The sequence below is a fragment of the Cariama cristata genome, unplaced genomic scaffold, assembly GCF_000690535.1.
Source record: "Cariama cristata isolate BGI_N322 unplaced genomic scaffold, ASM69053v1 scaffold15756, whole genome shotgun sequence".
NCBI lineage: Eukaryota > Metazoa > Chordata > Aves > Cariamiformes > Cariamidae > Cariama > Cariama cristata.
In genome coordinates, this window is record NW_009622819.1 from 17,294 (window position 1) to 43,591 (window position 26,298).

The window sequence follows — 26,298 nt, forward strand, 5'->3', positions numbered from 1 at the left end:
TAACCTGGCACTGCACAGAGAGCAAAAACACTTTTACACTGAAGCCCAAATAAACACTATCTGCTGCTCACTTTTTTTTTTAATCAGTAATGCTTAAAAAATGGTATTGACAAATGTGGAAGATGTTTCCCCATCAGATAATACAAGTTCAGATATATCAGCCTCTTTTGAATTTGTCCTTTTTAAACAGACACAGGCACCCAGAAATAACCAAGCCATGACCAAACACTTTCTGATCTGCTACTATGTGTTTAAGCTGTGTTAGAGTAGTGATTCACAGGGATTTCTAGCCCTCAGATCTGAATATAGACAGGTATAAAATGAGTCCAAGGAAAATAAAGGTAGGAATGACCTCATCCTGTGGAGACACACAGTGTCTTGCTCAGCTCAAGAAAGCTCTGTAGAAACTAGCTACATTTAATTTGTACAGTTAGTTATTTTGCTGCTGTCAATGAACAGAAATGATCCCAGAAACCATTGCAGACTAAAGAGAAATGGCTTTGGGTTTCTAGAAGAATGCAAAGACATACTGATTGCTGCCTTAATATGCAGAAGACTTATTTGTTCAAATATTTAAAATCGGTGTAATGCAGATTTAATATGCTTTGGTTCTTTTCATTTAGAATAAGGGAGAAAAATAAGCACTATTCTGTCACCGTGCTGTCCTACGCTAATTGTTGCTGATGGAAGTGAACATCGTTTCTTAGCAGCGAACGTCCCTGACTTTACTGAGTTTGAGAACTTGCATCTTCTAAGTACATACTCACAGTCTTCCTCTTGTTCTGCAACACCTCAGCTAACTGCAAAGCCACTAACAAGCAACATGTGCTCCTTGTGAGCCAGTTCAATATACTCCAGCCTCCACTAATAAATTCATGATTAGCAACTCTCTTGCAGAGGAGTACAGAGATGGTGAGGTACTTGTGGATCATGCACTTTGCATTGTCAATGTCACCACAGTTCTCTTTCTCTTCCCTGTCAAGGGACCCAGGTTTGCTGCTGGTAGTCTGGAATGTTTTAAATACTTTGGTGGCTTGCAGCTTGTCCATACAAGGTACTCTTCAGAAGAGAGGGGTTCACTCTTTTTCTTTTGTCCTTTGCGGTGACTCCAGAAGCTTGGGAGGTTTCTTCTTTTTAATGTCAATTATTTGAGTTTCTTCAGTCCATAGTAAAGCTAAAGAAAATTATCTAACTTCTCTATAATATGGTTTTGATGAGTTAATTTGGATGTTAAATAACAGGCATATTAGAAAATATAGTGGATTTTACATATAATGTGATCACCAGTTTATAGTATTATAAACGGGCATGTGATTCTGGGCAGCTGAAAGTGTTCAGAAAAATGCTGAATTCTGTATGGAGGAAGCAGGACTCTTCTTGATAGTCTTTGAGAGCTCTTCCTAGATACAAATACTGGTCTCTGTGGCTGGGGGTGACATTGTTTTACAAGCCAATTTCACATGGTCTCAGAAGTGGTTGTTTCTAGTTGGCCTACTATCTCTTCTCAAAAACTAGACTTTCTTGACGCCTGAAAACTTAGAAACACAGAAGTATCCAGTTAGCTGGATACTGGACTTTCAAGCAATTTTTTTATTAGGTGTCTGACTTTTAAGAGTTTTCTTTTATGTGGGTTTGTTTGGTTTTATGTCCTGATATCATTGAGTAATACTTTGCTTAGCAGAAAATGTCATTACTGCTCATATGTACTTTATTTGTCTTATACTGAATAGTTCCTTTTTTCTTTTCATTTCTTTTTTTTTGGTAGTATTAGGATTTTGATTGTCTCGTCATTCTATATGGACATCTATTTCTCCACACAAAGCAAATCTGATGTCAGTTGTTTCCAAGGTGACCTCACCAGTGACCCTTGTCCATTCTTCATTCCATGTGAGTTACATCTCTTTCTTTCTGGAGTTTTACAACTTCTCCCCACTTGAAAAAAACACATTTTTTTCTGAATAGTTGGCAAGAACCTTCCTTTATTACTGACCTACCAGGCTTCTGTGGAAGTAATGTGCTTTTCCCTTAAAACTCTCCACTACCATAGCAGGTACTGATGGGCTTCCTCACTTGCCATCCAGCAGGGTCCTGGGCTGAGCGGTCTGCAAAGTCCAAATGCCTCTCTCGCCTCTTCAAACATAAGCTGGACGGATGTCAGCTATCACTGTTTCAGGTGAAAGACTCGGTCTCGGTTGGATGTGTGACAGGGCATTTTTCATTCACTCCCTATTTGTTGCTATAAAATCAAATCTGTAAATAATATTTCCCAGAACGTTACTGGGAAAAACAGTGTATTTTATCTTTAGTAATCAGTTGCCATGGTTTTCCTTTGTCCAGAAGGACCCAGAAACGCTAAAATCTGGGAAACTCAGTTGTTCTGAGTTCCAGGTAAAGCACTTCAGCTTACCACAAGCATCAAACCCTCAAAGCTGGTTTACCTGTGGATTAACAGCAAAAAGTCACGTGCTGTGTGTACGTGACATGGCATGTGCGCCAGACAAGCAGGACCATACAAATGCCATTGAGGTAACACGTGCAAATGAACATTATTTTCAGTATAAATTTGCTTGGTGCAAGAAAGTGTAAAATTTGTCTTCTGCAGCATTCTTGTAATATAAAACTAAGAATATTTATTTGCTTGCTTTAGTGAACATGCATGCTCACCAGTGCCTGCAAGGCTGCACCCAGTTACCTTCGAGAATTGTGCACAGCCACAGGGATGGGACGTTTTCTCCTGAACACGGGAGGTCTGAGGTCCAAATGAGAAAAAAAATCTTTATGTAAATACCCAAGGATCCTGCTGCTATAACACTTTAAAGACTGAGCTACTGTTTCCTGGGGCTTTCCTGTCTGTGTCCCCAAGGGTGTTGTATGATCAACGTACTGACAGATTTCACAATCAAACAGTGAGAATGTGTGATCAAGAACGTCACTGGTCTTCAGACTAACCTTTTTTACAAGCTACGGTTTAACTTCCAATTTCCTTGATGTAGTAGCTTTAAGATTTTCTTTGGGCAGCTTTTCTTTGGCTGCTCTAGATGGATTTCTCAATCTGCTCTGTGTCTTCTGATGGAAAGTGCTGGATTGAGACTGACTGATGGAAAATGCTGGATTGAGACTCATTGCTTCACAGACAAGAAACAGCAAAGTCTACCTTTCTTTCATGCTGTCACTTCTGTGCTGCATCCTTCCTTTAGCAAGCCTGGGTGGGGGGTAATAAGAACATCAGCCTCTAAGGGCTAGTACATTTGCCCAATCCCTCTCCGAAATAGGATGCGATAGCTCCTCTTTGGAGTTGGAAGACGATTCAATAATTCTGCCCCAAGTGTAAGTGGTGAAACTGCCTTTTGGGAGTTTAAAGAGCCTTTTCTGAAACTCTAGTGAAGTCCAGATGTCTCATAGCTGTTGTGATCTTGTGAGCAGTTTTAGAAGGAAAATCTGTGAGGGATATGGCTATGAATCATCTGTCTATCCTGTGTCCATGAAGAAGAAATAAAAACCCCAATCCAAAAAGAATCCATTTAATTCTGGAATTTTCTGACCTATTTTGGTGCAAGCTGATCTAAAAAAAAATTAAACTACTCTCCTGATGAGTTTCTCATATTGTTTACTTTTGTAACGTTCTCTGCGGACTAGCAGCCAGAAATGACGTCCACCCCTCGTCCAGCATCAGAGAATAAGAACTTCAGAGGAAGGAATGCAACTTCATAAATAGCAAACCACAGACATTAATGGGGAGCAGAGGCAAACCTGCAGGTTAAAAATTCGTTGCAAGAGGAGCCCATACATCCACACTGCCTGGAGATTCAAAGATGATTTCATCTCTAGCCCTTGTTTTTCTGCTCTGCCTCTCTTGTCCTTTTTCATCGTGTCAGCAGAGAAGAGCAGGTAAGTAATTTTAATTATATCTATATTTTCTGGACTCATATGCTTTCTAGACTCCTATGGAAATTATGTTTTGCAGAAGGGAATGAGGAAGAAGGTAACATTTCAAATACGTCTACTGAAGCCTAAAAACGATGTTTAGGGATTTTGTAGTTTCACATGAAACTTGAAGCTTAACTGTGCAAATGTTCAGTCTTAGATTTTTTTTTCCCCCCAGTTCCCTCCTGAGTAGTGAAGTTCTTTTTAGGAAAAACATTTATTCTAGGGCAACTGGAAATTTTGTTGTGTTTTGTAATGACCTTCAAGAGACACTTTACATTAATCTGCATTTTGCATGGGATTTAAGTCAAAAAACCAGATCATACAGAATGTCCTATAGCAGGATCCTTGGATATTCTCTGTGCTTGTGCAGACAGAGCTCAGGGAAGCCCTGACTTCTAGGAATGTAGCCGTGCTAAGTTCATTACAAAGGTTCCACTTCTCTGAATGGCCCATTAGGGGAATGCTCAACTCAAAGAGGATCTGCGAGATCCGGCAGACTCAGACTGTGTACCAGAGATTCAGGTGTATGCTTGTGGAGACAGAATGAGTCCATGGAGAAGGATAAATAGTAATGGGAATGTCTGCAAGTGCATAGATTTTCTTGGAAATCACTCCTGAGTGGTTGAATCATTATTGTGAATTTGAATATTAAAAAAGCCCCCAAACTTTTATTGTAAATTACATCTTGCTACTAGGGATGGAAAATTCCTCCCAGCAATAACGGAGCCTGCCTGAAGCCTTCATGCAGAGCTTATTCAAAACTTCTGTTTGAAGTTAGAAATTATGTGCAAGCTCCTTGTTTTCAATAAAATAAGAAACGTCACTTTAATTCAGTCTTTCTGGCTTAGAATGACATATTTGTGGTACTTTCAATTTAGTTCCCAAACCAAAATGTATTGGAGAGGTTACAAATATTCATAGAGTCCTCTTGGTTCTGTGTGGGGAAGATCCATGAGGCTTTCAGGCTCATGTGTCACATGAGAATGCCGAAGTTGTTGTACTAAGACGGTAGCACGGGCTCACATCCTGCCTTTGGCACTGGCAAATTCTTCATGCTCAAGGAGGCAGATCCCTAGCTCCAGCTCATTTTTCCCTGAATGCACAGTGCTGTTTGTAGAAGATACTGCTATTTCTCTCTTCATAAAGCTTTGCTTACGCTGTAGGCAAGGCGTGACTTCTGTTAGAGGATCGATAAATCCAGAAAAAAATAGAGAAATGAGGTGGTACTTTCTCATGGCAGGCAGGAGAATACCAGAGCTGAGCTTTGTGTCCAATTGTTTTTAAATAGTTCAGGTTTTCTTAAAACTTACATAATTCCAGAAACAATGAGCTACTTCCATTCATTCTTCTTGAGTGAAGCTGGAGTATAGACTAGACTTTTAACGTGTCCCAAAGGACTAGGCAAGTCTAGAATCCAGCAGATGGGAGGCAAAAGTCATGTTAATCTGCCCTAGACAACCTTGTAAAATGATTTATATCCTCTGTTCAGCACAGCTTAAACAGGATTTTTGCGATGTCGCATGGATGAGCTGATGTATCCTTTGTTTCCCAAAGCCACTACACAGCAATTTGAAACTGCCACTACCCAAAAAGAACCCATCTCCAGCAAGAAAAAAAGTCTGTACCTTGAGAACAGGCAAGGCAACTGCTGATGTGCCGGTTTTCCACGTTCAGTGCTTGGCAGCACGTTTAGGATAGACTCAGCAAAGAGCCTTACTTTAGCGGTGCCCTTCATAGCAACTTCCACAGCACTGAATTATTAATTTGCTTCTTTTGGCAGCAGAGCCTTCCTATGTGTGAACTGCAGAGACCATGCCAGATTAACAGCTACCACAACTGCCAAACTCCCAGGCCAATTTGTTTGCTGAGGGGTAACTGTTACCTACCTGACAGGCATGGGTGATTATCACTGTCTGCCCAGCCCGGAGTAAATTCTACCCCATGTGCAAGTCTCTGTTCATCCCAGCAAGCTTCTAGTTGGGAACTGGCAGAGACTGGTCTGGAGGAGTCTGTATCTTCAGTATTAAGCTGAAGTTTATAATACTGGTTGGTTTGTACTGCTAATGGCTCTTCTGTGTTTTTCCCAATCACTTTAGGTTTTTTAGGAGGTGAAATTGGGCCAGAAATGCTGGAAGAGATGAGAGAAACTAACCGTGTGCTAATGGAAGTTCGAGACCTGCTGAAACAGCAGGTAAGTGCGAAAGGGACCTAATTCCTTGTATGTTGTGCAAGAGAGATCTCGGGATCCTGTGAGTTCTGGAATTGGGGGGGCTGCTGCTTGCATTAAGTGAAATGAGCAATAGAATTATCGCGCTGCAAACCAGAATCAAGAGGTGGCTGCACAATCAGATCTGTAATTCTGAGATGAAGTAGATTCATTAGAATTCCAAAATCTGCTCCTTAGAACCACTTCTGCTGAAAAACAGCCTACATGGAGAATGAACTCTTAAAAAAAGACACGCACACAGAGTGGGTATATATTTAACTGGAAAAAGAAGTCACTTTTTCCTTGGTTTTGTGGGCTCATAAAATCAGTAGAGTCCAAACTTGGAAGATGGAAGAGACCTTTCAGCCATCTATTAGGGTCCTGGAAGGGGAAGTCATATGGAGTCTAAACAAGCTCTGTATTCAAAAAAACTTGTTGTTTTAATCCTAAGCCTTTCTGGCTCCAGTAGTTTCTTAGGGAATTTGGAACTTCTTGGGTGCTTAGATCTTTTCCCACTTTAACAAGGAGATGGTGGTTTGTCTGGTCAACTCTCTTTTAAGTATAGAAAAAGGTTCCATTCTCCCTTTATCCGCTCTGGGAGCTGAGGGCAGTAGCCTCTGCCTGCCAGATAATTGGAATGGCAGACAGGTCCCTGTGCCAGTGCAAACTGGGCGGCCTCTAATCTGCAAAAACATCTGTTGCATTGAGTTACTCTCACATTTCAGGCTGCTGCATAAATACCCAGTGTTTACTAGGAATCAGGTCAGACATGGTTCCTGGCAGCCTCAAGCAATGATTTCCAGTATTCCCTTCCAGCTTAGCACTGCTTCTCCATACAGGTTTTCTATTTGTTCCTTCTCTTGCTCTTGCCACCTACTTTTTTTTTTTTTTATCCATGGTCTTTTTCTCAACAGCGCTTTCAAGAAAACTCTTCTTCAGAAGACAAGCTTGCATATACAACTGGAAAGCCAAGGTGGCAGTTCATAATTTCTTAATCTGTGCAAAGATTTTCTAAAACTTACTTTTCCTTGATTCAGCATCTTGGGATGTTGGCAATAGGGATGGCAAAAGGCATAACAATAAAAGACCAGATCTCTTCTTCTGAGCCAAAGGCTGAAGGATTCTGGGCACAAAGGAACCACTGATATTCATTAGCAGCGCTCCGAATTCTCCATTCTGCTCTCTGTCACCCACTTCTAATGGGAGATGTTCTGGGGATTTGGGTTAGATCTATCTCTGCGTTAACTAGTCAAAATACATGACCCCAGGCTGTGTTGGAGGGAGGAGAGAATCTAACATAGAATGAAAGCTTGCTCTTATACTTGGGAGCTGGCAGAGAGACATGAATGGAAGCCTTTGTGGAAGTGAAATTACTTAATTGTGGAAACATAACAGGGTGTGGAGGAGTGGTCCTGAGCATCAGTTGTAGACAGCCAGTAAGGCTTTTGCAGGAAAGAAGCCTGCTAGGATTGCTATCTGAGATGCTAGAGAGACATACAAATGTCAGCTTGAGGCTGACATGCTTACTTGTGCTTGTCCTGTATTCCTTTCTCCACCAAAGGAAGAGCATCTTTGCACTGCCGATGCTACAGACTATCTGTCTCTCTACTGAAGCAAGCTTGAAGGAACAGGAGCCTAGAGGAGATCAGAGGCAGTCTGGAGGGAAGAGCTTTCATGAATAGATTCTAAATATCCTCATGGCAAGGGCATTACGGCCAAAGAATGGCATAAGCAGTGTCAGAGATTATTAATATATCTGCAAAAATGGCTCACAGGGGAACCTCCTCCTGACTTGACTTATGCCGTGCCTGGACTGCAGATAAACCAGGCCTCTCTAGGACCACTAGTTCTGCATCTTCTAGAGTAGAAGACACAAAGTCAGTTTCTCTTTCTCTCTGACACTTGTTTCTGTGTATTCAAGTGAAGTGTTTCCTGCATCTCTGACAGAATAGTATTACCAAGTTAGCCTGTAGAAACACCACAGCAGGGAGTGACTTACTGCAGGGAATACAAGCCACCTCAGCTTCCAGAAAGTCTGCAACATAGACTTTGGGGTGAGAGTTAATTTGTTTGTAAGTAGCTGTGCAGTCTCAGAGGCACCCTGTTTTCTGGCAGTGGGGCTATTCGTTTGCGTGGGAGCAAAACTCAGCCTTGGGCTAAGTGATGGTTCTTGTTTTCTTCTAGATTAAGGAGATAACATTCCTGAAGAATACAGTCATGGAGTGTGATGCCTGTGGTGAGTTACTGAGCTAAGTCCTATGTTCAACTGCCTCCTCCAAGTCCTTCATACCTTTGTGTCCAAACGAGTAGTAAAATGCTACCTGTGACCATCTCCCCAAAGGAAACAATATTCACTCAATCAATATTAGGGATGCTTTCTTTTCCCCACAACATTCTGCATGCATGGACCAGTGTTCCATCCTGTTCTCATGGTTCAATGGCAGCTGAAGCCATTACCCCTTTCCTGAGCATGGGGTGCAGAAGTAGCCTTAAAAAGCTTATCTTTCCTTCCAGCAAAATCCCAGCATTCGCTTACTTCCACTATTTCTGAAATAAGCTTTCTTAGTGGTTTTGGGACATACCAAGCTGTACTTCTCAGGGTAGCTGCATTTTAGCGTGGAAAGCTGCACAACCACGTCTCCTAATAACCCAGGCCATAGCCGATGTTAGAATTGCCTGGGAATGCACACTGGGTATCCTGTGGGATATAGTTGGCCACTCCTGAGCTGCAAGTGGAAGAGAACATCACCCCCAAGAGGCATTGCTCTGTTATTCCTCCCATCCTAGAGCTGCCACCATCCAAGCAAAGATGTTAACAGAGGATTCAGGGTCATAAATTTTCCCATATAAATCTTGCCCTCTGCTCCCCAATAAATGTTTTTTTCTAGGCTGGAACTTAACTTCCAGTATGTGTGGCTTTCAGAAAGCATGGGTTTTGGAGGTGCTCTATTATTTGCCAGTACACTCCAAGGGTGGAGCAATAACCATTTCTGTATTTGGAGAGATTGTACTTGTGCTGGAAAATAGATTAGCCAAAGCTTCTGGGACCTGCAGTACAGAAATGCATTCATCCACAGCAATTGTTTTAATAATTTGCTCATAAAACTGTCCTGAACTTTCTCTGTCACTCAATTTCTGCATTCTCTACTTGCTGTTCTGCTTTATATGCGTTCTTCTCCTGTACTCCTTACTGTAGAATTTGAGCCTCTTTTAGTCATGCATTGAACAATGTGACTCACATCAGTAGTGTGCTTCTCTCATTGTTTCTCAGAAAGAGAAGCATGAAGAGAGGAAGCCTTGGTTTTAGTGAAGATTTTGCTGCTGGTGGTGGTAGACTAGTGTTTTTTGGTTTGTTTTGTTTCAGGTTTTTTATGTTGGGCTTGTAAGCTGGAGAAAGCGAGAGCAAAAAGTGTCCTTGCCACTCAGAGTAGTGGGTGTGGGACACTTGTGACAATTCTAGATCCTGGGAAAGTTTATTCGCAGTCTTGAACTGCCCTTCAGTGAAGTTCTGCATCCCATACAGATTAATTTTGCAAGTTCTCTTGTGCTGTGAGTCAGGTCATGAGGATAAGGACAAAAACGTGGCATTTGGCCTAAAACTTTCAGGGATGCTGGTGTGCAGCAATGTGGGGACAGGCTTGATGTGTTTAGAATGCTTCTGAATAGGACTGCATTTTGTAGCATTTTGTATGGGTTAGAATTTTCTACGCGTCACACAGAGTACTTCACGCCTAGATAGACCACATTGCTGTATTCCAGCCTAGAAGTGATGAATGCCTGAATAACACATTGATTTCTCATCTGCCAGGATGAAGTGAGGTTTCCTAGCCCTGTGGAGATAACAGGTAGCATATTAGGCATAACATTATAGCGTGAAAGCCTTATCTAAGCCTGATGTGAGTGTGTTCCTGCTACGAACCAAGCTGACCTGTTTAACATGCCTGCCTTCTACAGCAGAGGTTTTGGCTGACAGCCCTCCACAATACTTCTCGGATTTAAGCCTATGTGGGTTCTGCTTCAGCCAAGTGCCTGAGTCCATACCACCAGTGAGGTGTAGTTATGGAGGAACCAGGGAGAGAAGTGATCTCTGTGGAACTCCGAAAACAGGGGCATGACACCAACAAGGAGGGTGGCACAACAAGAGTTTTGGACTGGGAGCTAAGACTTCTGGGGTTTCTTATTTATTTTTTGTCTGCTCTAACTCAGAAATCTGTCAAACTTCTGCTTCTGGCTTCATTTTTCTCCATTTACAAAATAGATCTACAACTGCTCAACTCGCAGAAAGGATGTGAGGAAATGTGCTGTATGTGAAGCACACTGGTATCTTCTGAGACAATGGGACCACCTGATGATAGTCTCTGGCCAGGACAGCTCTGTTCTTAACATTCCTCTTGTCCTCTAGGCATGCACACTGAGGCGACGGGCCCTGTCATCACCGTGACACGGTTTAACAGATGCCTCCCAAACTCCTGCTTCCCTGGCGTGGCCTGCACCGAGACTGGCACTGGCTTCCGCTGCGGACCCTGTCCCCCAGGTTATTCGGGCAATGGGTCCCACTGCACAGATATCAATGAGGTAAAAAACAAGTAGGACAGGCTGGAAATTACAAAACTGGCTCACTTTTCTTGGAGTATTGCAGGTTTGTCTTGTGGTTATAAAGAAAAATCTTGCAATTCCTCTAGGAGCTGAAGTTCAACAGAAACATCATTTCACTGGAAGGAAGTCTGTATCTCACCCTCCCTTAAGCTCTGTTCCATGTTGGGCTTATATCCAGTCTAGCTAGGCATTTCTTTCTAAAAGGTACATAGGCTCAAACAAAATAAATGGTTTGGTTTGTACCACACAGGAAGGTGAGTTTAGAAGACCAGAACAGTCCCTTTTGGTTTTACAATCTTTTGAGCTAATGGTTGAGTTGTTAGAGATAAGATTTATGATGTGTGGAACAGAATGAAATGCTTCCTGTATAGTCCTTTATACTATAAATCTTACCAGACTACTTGTATTGCTTTACTTCTGCCTTTAAATCAAACCTTGCTAGGCAGATACTGTTTATTTTTTTAAAGAAAGTGTGGCATTCCATCAAGTTTACTCTCTGTGTATATGCAAAGCTTTACTCAACCATTAATTTTGTGTGTCCATAAGACTCCTTAGTTCTGTGATTCCCAAACCATAGCCCTATGCTCTCTGATTAGTCCACCCAGCAACTCTAAGTGTCTTGCAAAGCTGTATCACCTCTAGAGCATTTCAGTTTGAAAACCTGCTGAAGTTAAAAGGGTCTGTGAGAGACTTTGAGATGGATGATAATCCGTTAGTCACCAAAACGTGGGAACTACTGTATTAATGTAATGCATCTGCCAGTACAGAGCATAAGAATTCAGTGAAAATAATGAAGTGTTGGAGAAAATAAAGCAAGCATTAACAGCAACTTTGGAAAGACAATTGCTTCCCAGAGCAGTAAACAAACAACTGTTCTTGTCTTTCAAAACCAGTGTAAGAAATCCTCCAGTTCTCTGGATTCAGAGACTGCCAGGGAGGAAAGTGTGAAGTGAAGCCAGCTCTTTGCCTCGGCAATTGATGTCACCTAAGAAGAATTAGTCCTGAAAGTTGATTTGTTTTACTTGTCTGCACATACTGGAACTTGGGAGAACAACTGAGATGGGGAAGCTGCATTTTCCACTTGCAAGGAAAGCCAGGAACTTCTATGCATTTTTGTTTTATTCTTTAAAAATAAAAGTACAATGGCTGGATCTCACCCAGCAAGGCCTGCTTTGAGAGCTGCCTTCACAGCTGGCCTTGAGTGAGCCTGCCTCACAGTTCTGCACAACCTCTTTCTTGTTTACAGTGCAATGCAAACCCCTGCTTCCCAAAGGTCCAGTGCATTAACACCTCCCCTGGCTTCCACTGTGATCCCTGCCCTCCCGGCTTCACTGGGCAAATGGTTGAAGGGGTTGGACTAGCTTATGCCAGGGCCAACAAACAGGTAAGACCCAGGAACATTTCTGTCTTTCAGAAGCCATTAACTCATCTGTAACTGCAATTCAAAGGTCTTGGAGCCTTCAAAGAAATGGGAGGGAAATGCAAGATGACTGCATTGTATTGGTGGGAAGACTGATGCAATGAGAGGAGAGACTTGCCAAGGATGTCCTAGTACATCAGCAGCAAAGCAACCTCCACTCCAAGACCTTATCTCTGCTCAATTTATGCTGGACAGAATGTTGTATCTCTGACACCTTTGTGGCTGCGAAGCCAGCCTGGGGAATCCATCATCCTAGGACAAAGAAGAGTTCATGCAGCTACTTCTTCCCTGCTTCCCTGACAGCTATAGGCAGATTAAAGTGGGGGAAAAAAAAAAAGCCTAGTCTTAGTATGGTTTATAAGAATATATTCCTGCTAAAAGCAGGGATGGCATGTGGCTTGTGTTATTTAGAGAGCTGCTAGCTGGTCACAGGACACAGTCCTTGACCTTCTTGCTCCATTGACTCTTTTCTATCCTTTTACAGTAAGGAGATACTCTGACAGCGCAGCTCAGAGCTAAGCTATTTTGCCAGGCTAAAATCTCTGGTGACTCTGTAGAGGGTGAACAGCTTGCCTGGGGTCAGGAGTATTGCTGGGACCTGGCTCGAGCTTGTCTGAAGGAAAACTTTGAGCTGTGAGTCCTAGTAAGGTGTATCAGGGGCTTTGCTTCTGCATCTAGTGATGGCTTAATTCTGCAATCTGATGTGGTATCTGCTTAAGAGTGAAGTTAATGCCAATTTTGTTCTTCCTGGGCAGGTTTGTACTGACATCAATGAATGCGAGACAGGTGCTGCCAGAAATTGTGTCCCAAACTCTATCTGCATCAATACACGGGTAAATATTACTGGAAAGCCTCAAGTGGATCTCTCTTCCCTGGGCTCTGGGGCCTCCGTTAGCTGTGGCAATCCAGGCGCTGAGGAAGGTTACGGCAAAGCTTTGCCAGGACTCATTTTATAGTCAATTCCCTATTGTTTTCTTGCAGGGATCGTACAAGTGCGGGGCTTGTAAGCCTGGCTTTGTTGGGGATCAAGTCACTGGCTGCAAGAGCCAGACAGTGAGACGCTGCCCTAATGGTGAAATTAGTCCATGCCACGAGAAGGCACAGTGCATCGTGGAGCGTGACGGGTCCCTCTCCTGCGTGGTAAGGCCCAAACCTCCCTGCGAGGGGGGTCTGCTGACTCGGGTTTCCCTTGCGCTGTGCTTGCTCTCCTGGGTCTGCCACTGCCCTCTCCTGGAGAGCGTGCCTTCCCGACACAGACCTGCTCCCCGTTAACACCTCAGCTACCGCAATCTCCTTTTCAGTGCTCTCTGGAGAAGTGGACTGCTCCTGGCACCTCAGATCCACCCGTGTTTGTTTGTTTTTTGCCTGAAACGCTACAAATTTGTCAGTCATGGAACATGACACACAGCTAGGCAGGGAGTAGCACTGCTCAGCAACCTGTTGGAGCCAAGAAGTTTTGCTGCTGCATCTGTCTTTATAATCTCAGGAACAAACAGAGAGCTTGTATCTGAGCTATTTAAAATGCTATTTACAGCATAAATGTTTCTTCCAGACAATATTTTTCCTGTAGAGCGTTGTGTACCTGGATTAGCAATGTTTTGTGCTGGTTCTCATGTAAAGCCTTCAATTTTCGAGGCATACGGCCATCAGGGAACTCACCGGCAGCCTCATTTTGTTTATCTGCTGTCTTCCAGTGCCTCGTGGGGTGGGCAGGGAACGGCTACGTCTGTGGGAAGGATACGGACATTGATGGAGTCCCTGATGAGAAGCAACGCTGCTCTGACAAAAAATGCCGCAAGGTAAGATACAGTTGTCTCATATTTAGTTGGAAAGAATATATCAGAAGAATGCCTAACCAGAACTGGGCAATTCGGCATTGAGGGCAGGCCTTGGGTGCTGGTGAGACCTTCCAAACTCAGGCTAAATGACATGCACAGCTTGCTAGCAGGGCCTTTGTTGCTTTCGTTTCAGGATAACTGCATGACTGTCCCCAACTCTGGCCAGGAGGATGCAGACAGGGATGGAATTGGAGATGCCTGTGATGATGATGCTGACGGAGATGGGATATTAAATGCTGAGGTTTGAATTCTAATGCTTAAGCTCTGCCATCCCTAAATGTACCCTGAGGTCCTGCAAAGCAACTGTCTACACCTTTAATGTGAATTTAGAGAACCTGCAGGTCACAGCCTTCAGTATTTCCTTTTAATATGGATGGCCTGAAGGCTCTAAAAACAAGCAGACAGGAGAGAAGATCATGCCACTGAAGGGACTTTACAAGTCATGGTCCCCTGAGAATTAGAGACTCTCTCACTTGATCAAGCACTGGTTGGAGATATTTTCAGGTGCTACTGGTATTCCCTGAACAGGCAGTGACTAGGCTGAATAGAGTAAACCAAGACTGGCTGCAGATAGGCTGCTGGGTTTCTCAGAGCAGCGGGTCACACACCTCGGAACTTTTGTCTTTCTTACTCCTCAGTAGCATGCTCAGTGCCAAACATTTCCCCTCAGCCCGTCCCTCTCTCCTGCAGGACAACTGTGTGTACACACGCAATGCAGACCAGCGCAACGTAGACAAGGATAACTTTGGTGATGCCTGTGACAACTGTCGCCAAGTGAAGAACAATGATCAACGGGACATTGATGGTGATGGGAAGGGAGATGAGTGTGACGATGACATAGATGGAGATGGTAAGAGCAGCTGGAGAGTACCCTCAGAGAGGGGCATAGATACTGAGCTAAGAACCAGAAAGCTATTTGGCACGCAGCTAGAGATCCTCACGGCGGGTGCCAGCCTTCAGAGGCTTGAGCTTTTACAGGAGCAGAACTAATTTCTGATGGGATGAAGCACAGCTCAGTTCTTAAGACGCCAAGAACAGTCAAGCCAGCATCCTTCACAGTTCAGCTCTTGCAGGGTTTAAAAATCTATCATCAGGATGGTGCTAACAGGTTTTTTTTATTAGCAGTCGTCTTGTGCATGATCACATCAAACCTGTGTCAGACTTAAGAAAGAAAGATGTACCATGCAAACTGATCTCAGTCCAGACAAGGACACCACTTTGTGCTGCGATTTAAACTTATGAAGAAGTATGGGAATATCCAAGTTTGTTAGCAGCTACTGGCTCAAGGCAGTATGTGTCAGGGCTGTCTTCTGGGGGTGGAAAAAAAAACAACAACTGGCTGGCTTTAGAAACAGTCTGTGTGCTAACGATGCTGTATTTGCACAAAGCCTGCTTTCGAAAGCCAGAAATCGCAACTGCTGCTGGCCTGAGACATACATATTTATTTACAGAGTATTTCCAGTGCATCTAGTGCTGTTTGGGTCTGGCTACATCCTGCCAAGTAGCTCCCTGCTGGCATCATTTGCTGATGTAGTAGGTAAATGCAGAGAAGCGGGAAGTGAAGTCATACAGGTTGCCAGTTAGATTGTTCCTGTCCTGTCTCGGGCCTTGAAAAGGCACTGTCTAAATCTTCCCTGTCAAATAGCCAAGATTAACCTTGACTTATTTTATAATTACATAGACGTCTACTTTAGAGGAAAAAGACTCTGTCATGGTTTAGGGAACCACAGACAGCTTCATCTTCATCCTCTTGGCCGCTTGCTCCTGCACAGATACGATGCCAATTTGGAGCCATGTTCTTCAGTTCTTTAGCTTTCTCTAAGGAATGCAGTTAAGGACATTTCCTCTCCGGTTCACGTGCAAGCATGCTCAGACATCTGTCGTGATGCAGCCTGAAGTATGTTTTAAGATCCGTTGCTGCTGATCTCTTCCATCTTCCATAGCTGCTAGGATGTAACTTAAATTAAAAGGGTGCAAAACGTACACAAAAACTGGAATTGTTGCTTTATTACATGAATTCAACTGTTCTGGATTTTTGCCATCTCTTACAGCCAAAAGAGATCTTGCTGCATACAGCTTAATAACCCTGTTGCCTTGATGGGTCCGCTTTGTGTGTTTTACAGGGATCAAAAACCCAACGGACAACTGTAAAAGAGTTTCTAACCCTGATCAAAAAGATAGCGATGGTGATGGAGTAGGAGATGTGTGTGACAGCTGCCCAACAGTCAGTAACCCAGACCAGGTAAGTAAGCACTCCCAGTTTTGCAGTCCTACCGGTTCATTCTTCTCACTCGAGACAGTGCTCATATCATCTGCCTAAGGTGTGCATACCTGGTAACTCACCAAGATTACCACTTGCAAATTTTAGCTGCAATCCTGCAGTACAAAAGTACAGCCCCTCGAGATCAAATGTCCTGATGTGTAGAAGAGTAAGTCAGAGAGGAAACCTTGCACTCTGGACATCTCTCATCCTACCCTGTTCATCTGTGTTTAGAAATAGTGCTGCTTGAATTCATCAGGGTGACTTGTAAATCCTGCAGAAGGAACTCCCCCACTGTTGTCAGCTCTGTTTTCAATCAGAGTGACCATGGCACTGAGGCTAACACCTCTCTTTGTTCCCTTTGTTGCCTAATCCTCCTCTTGATCTATGGAAAGTTTAAATTATTATTGCTTTGTTTTACTAGAAAGATACCGATCATGATCTAGTGGGAGATGTCTGTGACACCAACCAGGACAGGTGAGAGCTTCCTGCAAAAATTATACTTAGGTTGCATGAAATCTTGGGGATGGAGGGAGAAAAAGGCACGCGTTGGCTACTCTGTGACAACTTGGCTTGGCCTTATCCGATAAAAAGACAGAGGTTAAGAGAGGTGGAATTTTCTTCAGACCTCAAAAGAACTTGCCAGTGGAAGTATGGACCACAGACTAGAGGATGTAACCTTGCTGACAGCAGGCTTGCTCGTCATCAGCTACCGCTTACAGATTTGTTCATACACTACAGCAGGGAATTCTGATCTATTGTCGGTGTAACTAATAGCTTAATACTTCATAAGGCTAAAATCACCAACTTCTGCTGTTCCTGTTGAGGAACCCAGCTCCTAGAAAGGTGTTGCATGCTTATTTTAAAAGCACATGTCAGTGGATCATCTTTACCGGTAATTTTCTCCACCAGTGATGGGGATGGCCACCAAGATACACGGGATAACTGCCCGTCAGTGCCCAACAGCTCCCAGGTGGACACAGACAATGATGGGCTGGGAGATGAATGTGATGATGATGATGACAATGATGGGATTCCAGATGAGAAACCTCCAGGCCCTGACAATTGTCGGCTTGTCCCTAACCCTGGCCAAGAAGACTCAGACGGTAAGGGAAATGGATGCACGGTAGCTCTGCTTGGGGGTCTTTCGTTCTCGGTGGCCAATGCATATCAGTTTGACCTCTATAGACAGGAATTAAGATCTTCTCAGTACTGACTTGAGACATCATTTTCAGATCTCCAATAAGCCTGACATCAGGCTCATATTTGGGAAAAGTTCGCTTCCAGAAGCATCTATGATTTGAGGTGTTTCTTCTGTTCAGAGCATCTCTGCAAGCAAGAGGAGCCTCAGGTTTCTTTGCAACTGACTTAAAGGAAGAGTGTACCAGTGCTCTGAACACCTCTTAACCTTGCATGGACATGGCTACCTTAAACTGTGCTAGCCAAGAGCTAGCTGAGTAAAACTCGGGTGCAAAGGGTAGGAGAAATTAATGAAAGCTCGTTACTCTTTTTCTTCTATTGTGCTCTCAGGTGATGGTGTGGGAAACCTTTGTGAAGATGACTTTGACAGAGACATGGTGATTGACAGAATTGATGTGTGCCCAGAGAACGCAGAAGTGACACTAACAGACTTCAGGGCTTTCCAGACAGTTGTATTGGACCCTGAGGGTGATGCACAGATTGACCCCAACTGGATTGTCCTCAACCAGGTACGAGATTGCTCCAGGACGGGCTACTGAGTCAGGTGGGAACAGGCCTGTACCAAACTGGGTGCAGTTTTCATTAAAAGACTCCACAGGCTTAAAGGTACTGTTCCACAATGTCTGAATCCTAGGGCCTCACCCCTGGTGTACCTCTCCCCTGATCGCTTAACAAGAGTAAAGTTAGTACGTTTGGAACTGTACTAATGAGTCAACGTTCATCTTTCTCAGGGCATGGAAATTGTCCAGACCATGAACAGCGATCCTGGCCTGGCTGTAGGTAAGGCACTTATTTTTGTCGTATTGGAAAATTATCGCTCATTAACTACATACTTTCTCAGTGCAGCTTTTACAAGTCTTTCAGACACTACTTAATGATTCCATCATCTACCTCCTGGGAAAATATTTTCTGTAGTGGGCAGAGTCTTCAGATTTGGCTTAGCAAAATCCACCTCTCCCATCTGAATCTGGAAAGACATGGATCTACTTTTTGTCTTAGAATAGAGAGTATTTGTTTTCCTACCAATTACAGGTTACACAGCATTCAATGGAGTGGACTTTGAGGGCACATTCCACGTCAACACTGTCACAGACGATGATTACGCTGGCTTCATATTTGGCTACCAGGACAGTTCTAGCTTTTATGTGGTCATGTGGAAGCAGATGGAACAGACGTATTGGCAGGCAAACCCCTTCCGAGCAGTAGCAGAACCTGGAATTCAACTGAAGGTAAAGCTGCCATTGAAAAAGAATTCAGTAGAGGATTTTGGCCTTTTTCTTAGCTGTGGTGCTTGCACATGTACAGTGGGGCAAGCAGCTATGGTCAATCAATCCTTTATCCGTGCATTTTACCTGTCTTCTCTGTGTTAGGCAGTGAAATCTAAAACAGGCCCAGGTGAGTATCTCCGCAATTCTCTCTGGCACACTGGAGACACCACAGACCAGGTCAAACTGCTGTGGAAAGACCCTCGCAATTCCGGCTGGAAGGACAAGACCTCTTACCGCTGGTTCCTGCAACATCGGCCTCAAGTCGGATACATCAGGTGAGGGGTTTACAATTTCCTTTGCATAGCTGAGTGGAAGTTTAACACACAAAAGCAGCATCTCTAGTGCAGGCTTGTAGTTACGAGGAGGGAGAGTGCCTGACTGAGGAACTATTGCTACAAGGGTGTAGCAAATGTCTCATGTTCGTGTCCTGCACACACTTACTCTTCTAGAGCTCGCTTCTATGAAGGCCCTGAATTAGTAGCAGACACTGGAGTTGTCCTTGATACAACTATGCGAGGAGGACGCCTGGGAGTCTTCTGCTTCTCCCAAGAGAACATTATTTGGTCAAACCTGCGTTACCGCTGCAATGGTGAGTTAGTTTGGAAAGTCATTTTTGCCATTTTGCTTTCAAGATGTTAATTTGTTCTCAGATAGTCTAAATGTACAACTGTAATAGAATAAGCTACTGCATGACATCCTATTTTTCATTTCTGCTTGCACTTCTGATCTATGTTTGCTTTAATCTCGTCCTCCTCAGACACCATTCCAGAAGACTATGAAACATTTAGAGTTCAGCAAGACTAACCTCCGATTTAAAGGTCTGTCCAGCCAAACTTGCTTTAAAAAAACATGCTCAGCTGCCCCACTATTGCTCTGGTATACTGTATAAAGAACTGTAAGTAACGTACCACTGCACTCGGCACGGCACCAAGTGTCAATGCAATGCATTATCTGGCATCTTTTCTACAACAGCAACTTTCTTTAAACGCTACGAAAACCTACTGGAACGGCAGAGGTGTAGACAGCAAGTGTGAACAGAAGCTTGCGCTGCTGTAAACACTGGTTCTCTACGCTACGTGGAAAAAGATGTGCTGAGAAGCTACCTGCAGTAGCTGGAATTGTTCGAGTAAGTTTAGCGTAGATGATTCCCAGGGATCTTTTCCCTACTCAAAGGCTCTCAAGTGTGAATGTTGTTTTCCTTTTCAAGTCCTACAGCAAAGCAAACCCAGCACTAGTCTGAAAAGGACACAGAGAGCAGCCTATGTACAAGTTGCTCACAAAACATTTAAAAAAAAGCACTTTAAGGAGAATACCTTTGTTCTGGAATGTTGGATAATAAATACTAGACTTCTTCTTGGTCATGTGCATGCTGCTTTTTCCTCTTCTGAAACTTTTTCGATGCAGATATGTAACACAGAAACCCTCAAAAGCTGAAAGCAATAGTACTGCCAGAGAGCCCTCAGCTGAATTAATGATGTTCTTAGCAGGACAAATGCACAGGGCCACTCTTTCTTTCGAGAGCCTCCCTCTCGTTAGACCGTCCTACCTGGTTCTTGTAAGTGGCAGTTAGTTTTGGAACAATAAATGAAAGCTTTATGCTCGATTTTGTCTTACGACACCATGCCAGGACTCCCACAAATAGACGGCCGAGGAACTGGGACAACCGGAGCCATTAGTGTCACGGGTGCTCACCTGAGCTGGGAACAGCAGACACAGGGTTTCTATAGTTGGTAACCTGGAAAGTCCCAAATCCTGCACTACAGTAATCCCCAGTCCCTTCCAGGTAAACAATGACCTAGCAGCATTCCAGTCTGCCTAGAGAGAGAATAAAACCTAAATTTTGCAAGGTGCTTCACGTTAATTGTACTGAAACTTGCTCAGGGCTTCAGGAGATTTGCTCGTGGCTTCATCAGAGGCAGTTCCTGCCGAATACTTAGCAGTGCCGTTTTGCCAGCTAGACAGACATTCCACTCTGGCATGAGGCCATACGATAAATACCGTACACTGGATGTGCTGCTTCTGCAAAATGTTACCAAACAAGCAAGGTGTGAACACAACTTTTCCTCTCCTCTGGGAAAGCCGACGGCAAAAGCTGCACTTTACCAAGTGCGGGTCTCCACAGCTATGTGCATTTGAATTTCACATTCCGGAGGCAAGAGCGTAAGCAGAGAACTGTCAAAAGAACGCTAGTTTTGCTAACTGGCTCGTTGAGAGATGGTTTGCTTGCTGATCACAGCACTTAGAGAACATCTCCCTTTGCCATTCTAAGACCATCAGGAAAACAGCCACTAAGTTTTCTTTCCCCAACAGGAAAAAATGCAGATGAGGCAGTCCAGAATAGAATATCTCCTATACAAAATAGCTTTAAGTACTGAAGGGACATTGTATAGCCTCTAAGAAACTGATTCCAAGGTGGATACAACCAGCGATGGTGTGTTTCCAAGCTGCGAGCAGAAATAAACTACCTTTTGCTTACACTGGTCACTGGAAAGTCACGGGCGTTCACTCAGCCTTGCTGCCGATCCACTTTGTTACGCTTCACACAAAACGTTCAACCAGAACAGCAGCTTTCTCCCCAGCACACCTGTCCCTCAGGTCAGAGTACTGATTGTAGATGAACTTTTCCCACAGACGAGCATAAAACAGTATCAGAAAAAGCCGGACTCCATTCAAAAGCGCTATGAAAGAACTGCCCAAGGTGAGGGAGTTGGCCGTTCTGTCCCAGCTCCCTTAGTAACCTAAAACTTTTTTCATCACTGGCTCTACTTACCTTGCTGACCAACCTAAGGCAAGATTCACTGCGGTGAAAGCTACACCCCGTTGTTAAAGCATGCACGTACGACAGTCTAATTAGGCAAGTCTGAACAATTACACACTCCTTTTCTCTTTCAAAAAATCCAGCAACGCGGTTAGACACGACTCTCCTCACCCCAGAAAGCTCGCAAGCTCTGCAGCAGTGACCAGAAACGTGACCCAGGCTCTGACTTAAGTAAAGCAGAGACAATCATCACGCCGTCACCAACAGTCTTCAGAACTCGGGGAATACTTCTGGAAATAGTTTCAATTTCGAGACTTAGCACAATGCTGTGCAACTTTTAGATCAGTTGCAGTTTCCTCTTGCAGAGTAAAAGAGAGTTCAGTTTTCATAGCTGTTCAGAAGCCAGCTAATCAAATTAATTTGATTTTGCTGTTTCTTTATAAACATGAGCCCTGAAAACACCAATATTTCAACACTGAAAACCATCAGTCAAAAAGCAAACAAAAGACAAATGAAACGAAGAAAAAGCCAAGCAGCCAGAGACAAAAACATTTGAACTTTTATTACATTTCATTTACAAATAATGCAAAGATACAAAGACAAAAGCCTTCACACAAAAAAAAAAAAAGATTGAAAAGAATGTACATTTAGTTGAGCTGCTTTTTTTCACATCATTTCTCAGATTGCAAACACTTAAAGCCAACTTCAGTTTTCCACTTTATCTCTAGAAAAACACAATAAATAAAAGTTTTATGTTGCAGGGACAACTTTTCCAGAGTTCCTGTGCCACCAACGCTGTAGCTGTATATAGGATTGCATATATCAGTGAAATAATCCACAACTTAGTTTAATAGAAAAAGTTAGCTTGTACAGAACAGTATATTATACTGTCTCTGAAAATGCATAAATCTGACATTTTTTCCCCCAAGCTCAATGAACTACATAAAGTTGTTTTTAGCTGCCAGTCTGTGAGAGAAGCTGCCAAAAGCAGCTGTATTGAATTTTATTAAAATCAAACTTTCCCTTCATGAGTACTAATACATTTAACTTCCACTTCTTCTACAAGGAATCCTTCCGCAGATGAGGGCTCCGTTAAGGTCAGAAGAAAAAGTATCTAAAAGCTCTAATTCCTCCCCCAAAGAAAACCTCAGTATCTACCGTCTCATTAGTTAATAGCTGACTGAAATACAGTATTTTAATTACTACGCAGTATAATGCCGACCAAAGACTGGTGGATGTGTACACGGTATATTTATACACACGGTTATCTTCCGACTGTGTTGATGCTCATGCCATCAACATTTGGGATCCAGTAAAGTTTTGTTTAAGCAAGCCCTATCCCCCCCCCAACATTTTGCCCCATAAATATTATCGTATAACTCTTACAGTCATCATCTACTTTGCAAGGACAGAAGCTTTACCTATTTATCTTCTCTGTATTTAATGTCTTAAGAGATTCCAAAATTGAGGCAAGCTTAATCTCTTCCTTTCAAACGGAGACTCGTGACATTAAACATAAGCAAGGATATTTGAGAACTGCTTGCTTTTCTTTCTTGACAAATTGCCAGAGCAGATTTCACTGAATTTAAAAAATTGCCCTTTGTACGGTATAACGCAGCTCAATTTCTAGGAGCCAGTTTAAGCCTATAAAACTTCTGACGGAAATACTGACAACTCCACTACTCCAGTTGCAGAAACCAGTTCTTAAATTAGACTTGTAAATGGAGACCTTTCATCCCTTTTTTTGTACACCACAGTATAAAAAAGTTGGATTGAATAATCCCTAGGACGCGTACAAACGATCTTTACATTTCACTACACAGGTACAGCAGTTCCAAAGGCAGCGCGAGGTACAGCACCCCGAGAGCAGGCGTACAGCACGCCAGAGCACGTACAGCGCTTTTCCGGCGCGTCCCTTTGTACTTTGTCCTTTCAGCGATCCCAGCTCCGACCGCCTCCACATCCAAAGCCCTGCCCTACTTTGACAGATTTAGTCGAGATTCATTACAAATATAAACCTCTTACCACCAGCTGAAGCCTCACCCAAGGCTTCCCGTTACCGTTACTCAATTATGACAATTTAAGCGTATTGAGGGGAAAAAACTTCTATTCTACATTTAAGGGAAGGACCGAAGGGTGGATGAATCTGCACAGGTCTCAGAATAATCTTTAAAGATTTAGCAAAACTTGCATCTGGTAGAGAATAACACTCCCAGGGGCAGAAGACACGCTTCCCTGTAACTCTACGTTTTCCTAGTTAAAAATCCCAACCGCAATTAAAAACCTCTCAGCTGACTTGCAGAACAGGGCGCCCTTCGACAGATTTTAAAGCTTTACCCGCACGAGGCTGTAACTATGTTCAACACAGAAAATGTGAATGAATCGGAGCTTAGAGCCAGGCAAAATCCTATCCGATGTACGCGCTGTCCGGCAGCGGCTCCGCTAGAGTGGTTCAGAGACCAGCGGCCCGAAAGCAACGTGACAGAGCAATCCCCTCCTTTCCTTGTGCCGCAAGGCGTCATCTCCCAAAGGACGGGGTAAATACCGGCTTTAAAGGAGACCTTTAAAGTGCGCGAGTGGGTCTGCTCTCGCAGAGAGCCCGGTGTGCCGGGGCCTGGGACGGTTCGGCCCCCTGCAAACGACAAAACCCAGATCTGAACGGGCTCTCTTCTGGACAAGCGTCTCAGGAGCCTTCACGGTCTCTGACTCCGAGACTTGCGTTTCTCCAGCAGAAGCACCAACTATTTTGGTTTTGTCTCATCTTCAGAGACACTTTGGAAGCTGAGTGACACCTCCTTTGTTCGTTAAGTGTCTTAATACAAGGCTCAAATACAGCTCCCACTTGAAGAACATCAATTTCAAGACAAGAGCAGGGAGGGAGCTGCAGTCTCTCCGTTCACATGCTGAGAGTGTCTGTTGCGATCTCAGTTCTGTTTGTCCCGATTTATTTACTGAAGGATTCTCTAATGCCTAAGGTAGACCGGGAGATGACATCAAGGTAGGATGGGAGTTGTTTAACTGTGTGTGTTCCCTCCCAGCCTCTCAGGGTTTTGAAAACATCGAGCAGAAGTCGAATACTGCAAGACAGCAACTGCCATCTGCCAGCATGTTCAGCACCCACCAGTTCCCAGCACAGCAAGGCCCGCTTCGTTCTGACTCATCCACCACACAAAACAAAGAAAAATACTGTAAAACAAAAACTTGATCCAACATAGAATAAAAACCCAACAATTTTAAGACCGACAAAAGCCACGCTAACACGAACATGCCTGTTCACTCAAAGCCAGGGCACGGCGATCCAAGTTCCCTGCGTTAACCCGGATTAAGTTCGCTCCCTGGGAGGTTTCTGCCACACCGTTACCAGCAAACTAGCCCAAAGGTAGCCCAGGTCTTCCGCTGCAGTTAAAGCAAACCTCAGGCTCAGGTCTACGCTAAGACAGAAAGCCACCGTCATTACTGAAAACCGATTCACTGAAGAGGAGGGATCCTTACACCAGCTCGGAAAACGCTGTCCCTTCTGCAGACAGAACTGCTCGCAGGGCAGCTATCGGAAATAGGTAATTAATGTTCCCACTGAGCAGACCGACTGCTCCAATTATTATTTTTAGTTTTGAGCTCAATAAAATCAGAGTAGAACCAGTGACAAATTAAACGTCAACACGTCCACACTCCAAAACAAACCACTTTAACGTGCGCCCATCAGCAGTGGCAGATCCCAGTTTCCTAGAAACTGAGGAGATGAGGACGGCAAGAAAATGCGATTTATCCCTAACGTCGTGCGGTCCCACACGTGGCTCCCGCAAATACTGTGATTAGTTTTTCTGCTGATAGTTTTATCACTCTTGCCTGAACACGTCAACAGCCACCAAGGGGAAATACCATCTGCAAATTTAAAAATAAAGTACCAGTATCTGGGAGCGGGGATAGGCTGAAGGCAGGCAAAATAAAGGAGTAAAACCGTCTAAACTGTCATCTCCATCTCCATCCTATCACCAGGCTGTGAGCAAACGCCTGAAGTTGCGTCATTGTTTAGAGCGGTGTCTCGCGTCTGGGACGGCGGTGACAGAAATACCTACGGCAAGCAAAGCACTTCGGAAAACAGAGAGCTCCCCAATAGCGGCGGCTGCCTCCAGAGTCAGCGATTCCCGAGGCGTTCGCTTTTGTTCCGAGGACTCAAGTTCTGCGGCAGCAGGGGGATCTGCACACCTTCGGGGTGCGACCGCGTCTCCCGAGCTCACCCGCCCCTCCAAACCAAGCGCCTGCCCAAAGTCTTGGTGCGCCGACAGTCAGCGGTTCTGATGCTCCCCTACCCTGCTGCACGGCCACAACAAAGCCCTTCGGAAACAGGGACAAACCGCCGGATAAACCCAAAGCAACCAGCTACCGACAGCCGAACTGGTACTGGTAATGTGCTACCGAGGTCCGCCAGGCCCACCTGTGACAGCGAACGGCTGGGGACGGGTCAAGAACCGTCGGCGTTTTCCCCTTTGCCTCTTTAAAAAAGAGAGATGTGTCTCTTGCCACGTGGGTTTTCTGCCCCAAATGGTGTCGCCTTAAAGCCGAACCAATTACTAAATTAAAGCACAATCAACAAAACAGGACCTTTGTACGCACCAGAAAACACCAACGTTAGATCCCTGCGATTCTCCAGCAAGCAGAAAAGGTACATCAAAAATTCAACACGTAGCATTTACTTTATTCTCCTGTAGCTACTTAATGGCAGAATTTAAAGTAAGAAGAACCAAGAGAAAACAAAACGAGTGCTCTTCAGGCATTTCCCTGCCTATTATTTAGTCACACCACACGCAACCTTAAAGCGGCGAGA

General features: G+C 44.0%; 1 protein-coding gene across 1 annotated transcript; it reads left to right on the forward strand.

The window, feature by feature from the left end:
* The first annotated feature begins 3,743 nt into the window (after positions 1 to 3,743).
* On the forward strand, positions 3,744 to 19,519 carry COMP (cartilage oligomeric matrix protein). The gene is made up of 19 exons (XM_009702503.1): positions 3,744 to 3,888; positions 6,033 to 6,118; positions 8,318 to 8,369; positions 10,536 to 10,708; positions 11,976 to 12,113; positions 12,905 to 12,982; positions 13,131 to 13,289; positions 13,844 to 13,948; positions 14,121 to 14,228; positions 14,678 to 14,837; positions 16,111 to 16,229; positions 16,672 to 16,724; positions 17,160 to 17,353; positions 17,778 to 17,956; positions 18,179 to 18,227; positions 18,480 to 18,676; positions 18,818 to 18,990; positions 19,165 to 19,304; positions 19,473 to 19,519. The coding sequence occupies exons 1-19, from the start codon at positions 3,813 to 3,815 to the stop codon at positions 19,517 to 19,519; spliced, it is 2,286 nt and encodes a 761-aa protein (XP_009700805.1). The 5' UTR covers positions 3,744 to 3,812.
* The last annotated feature ends 6,779 nt before the right edge of the window (positions 19,520 to 26,298 follow it).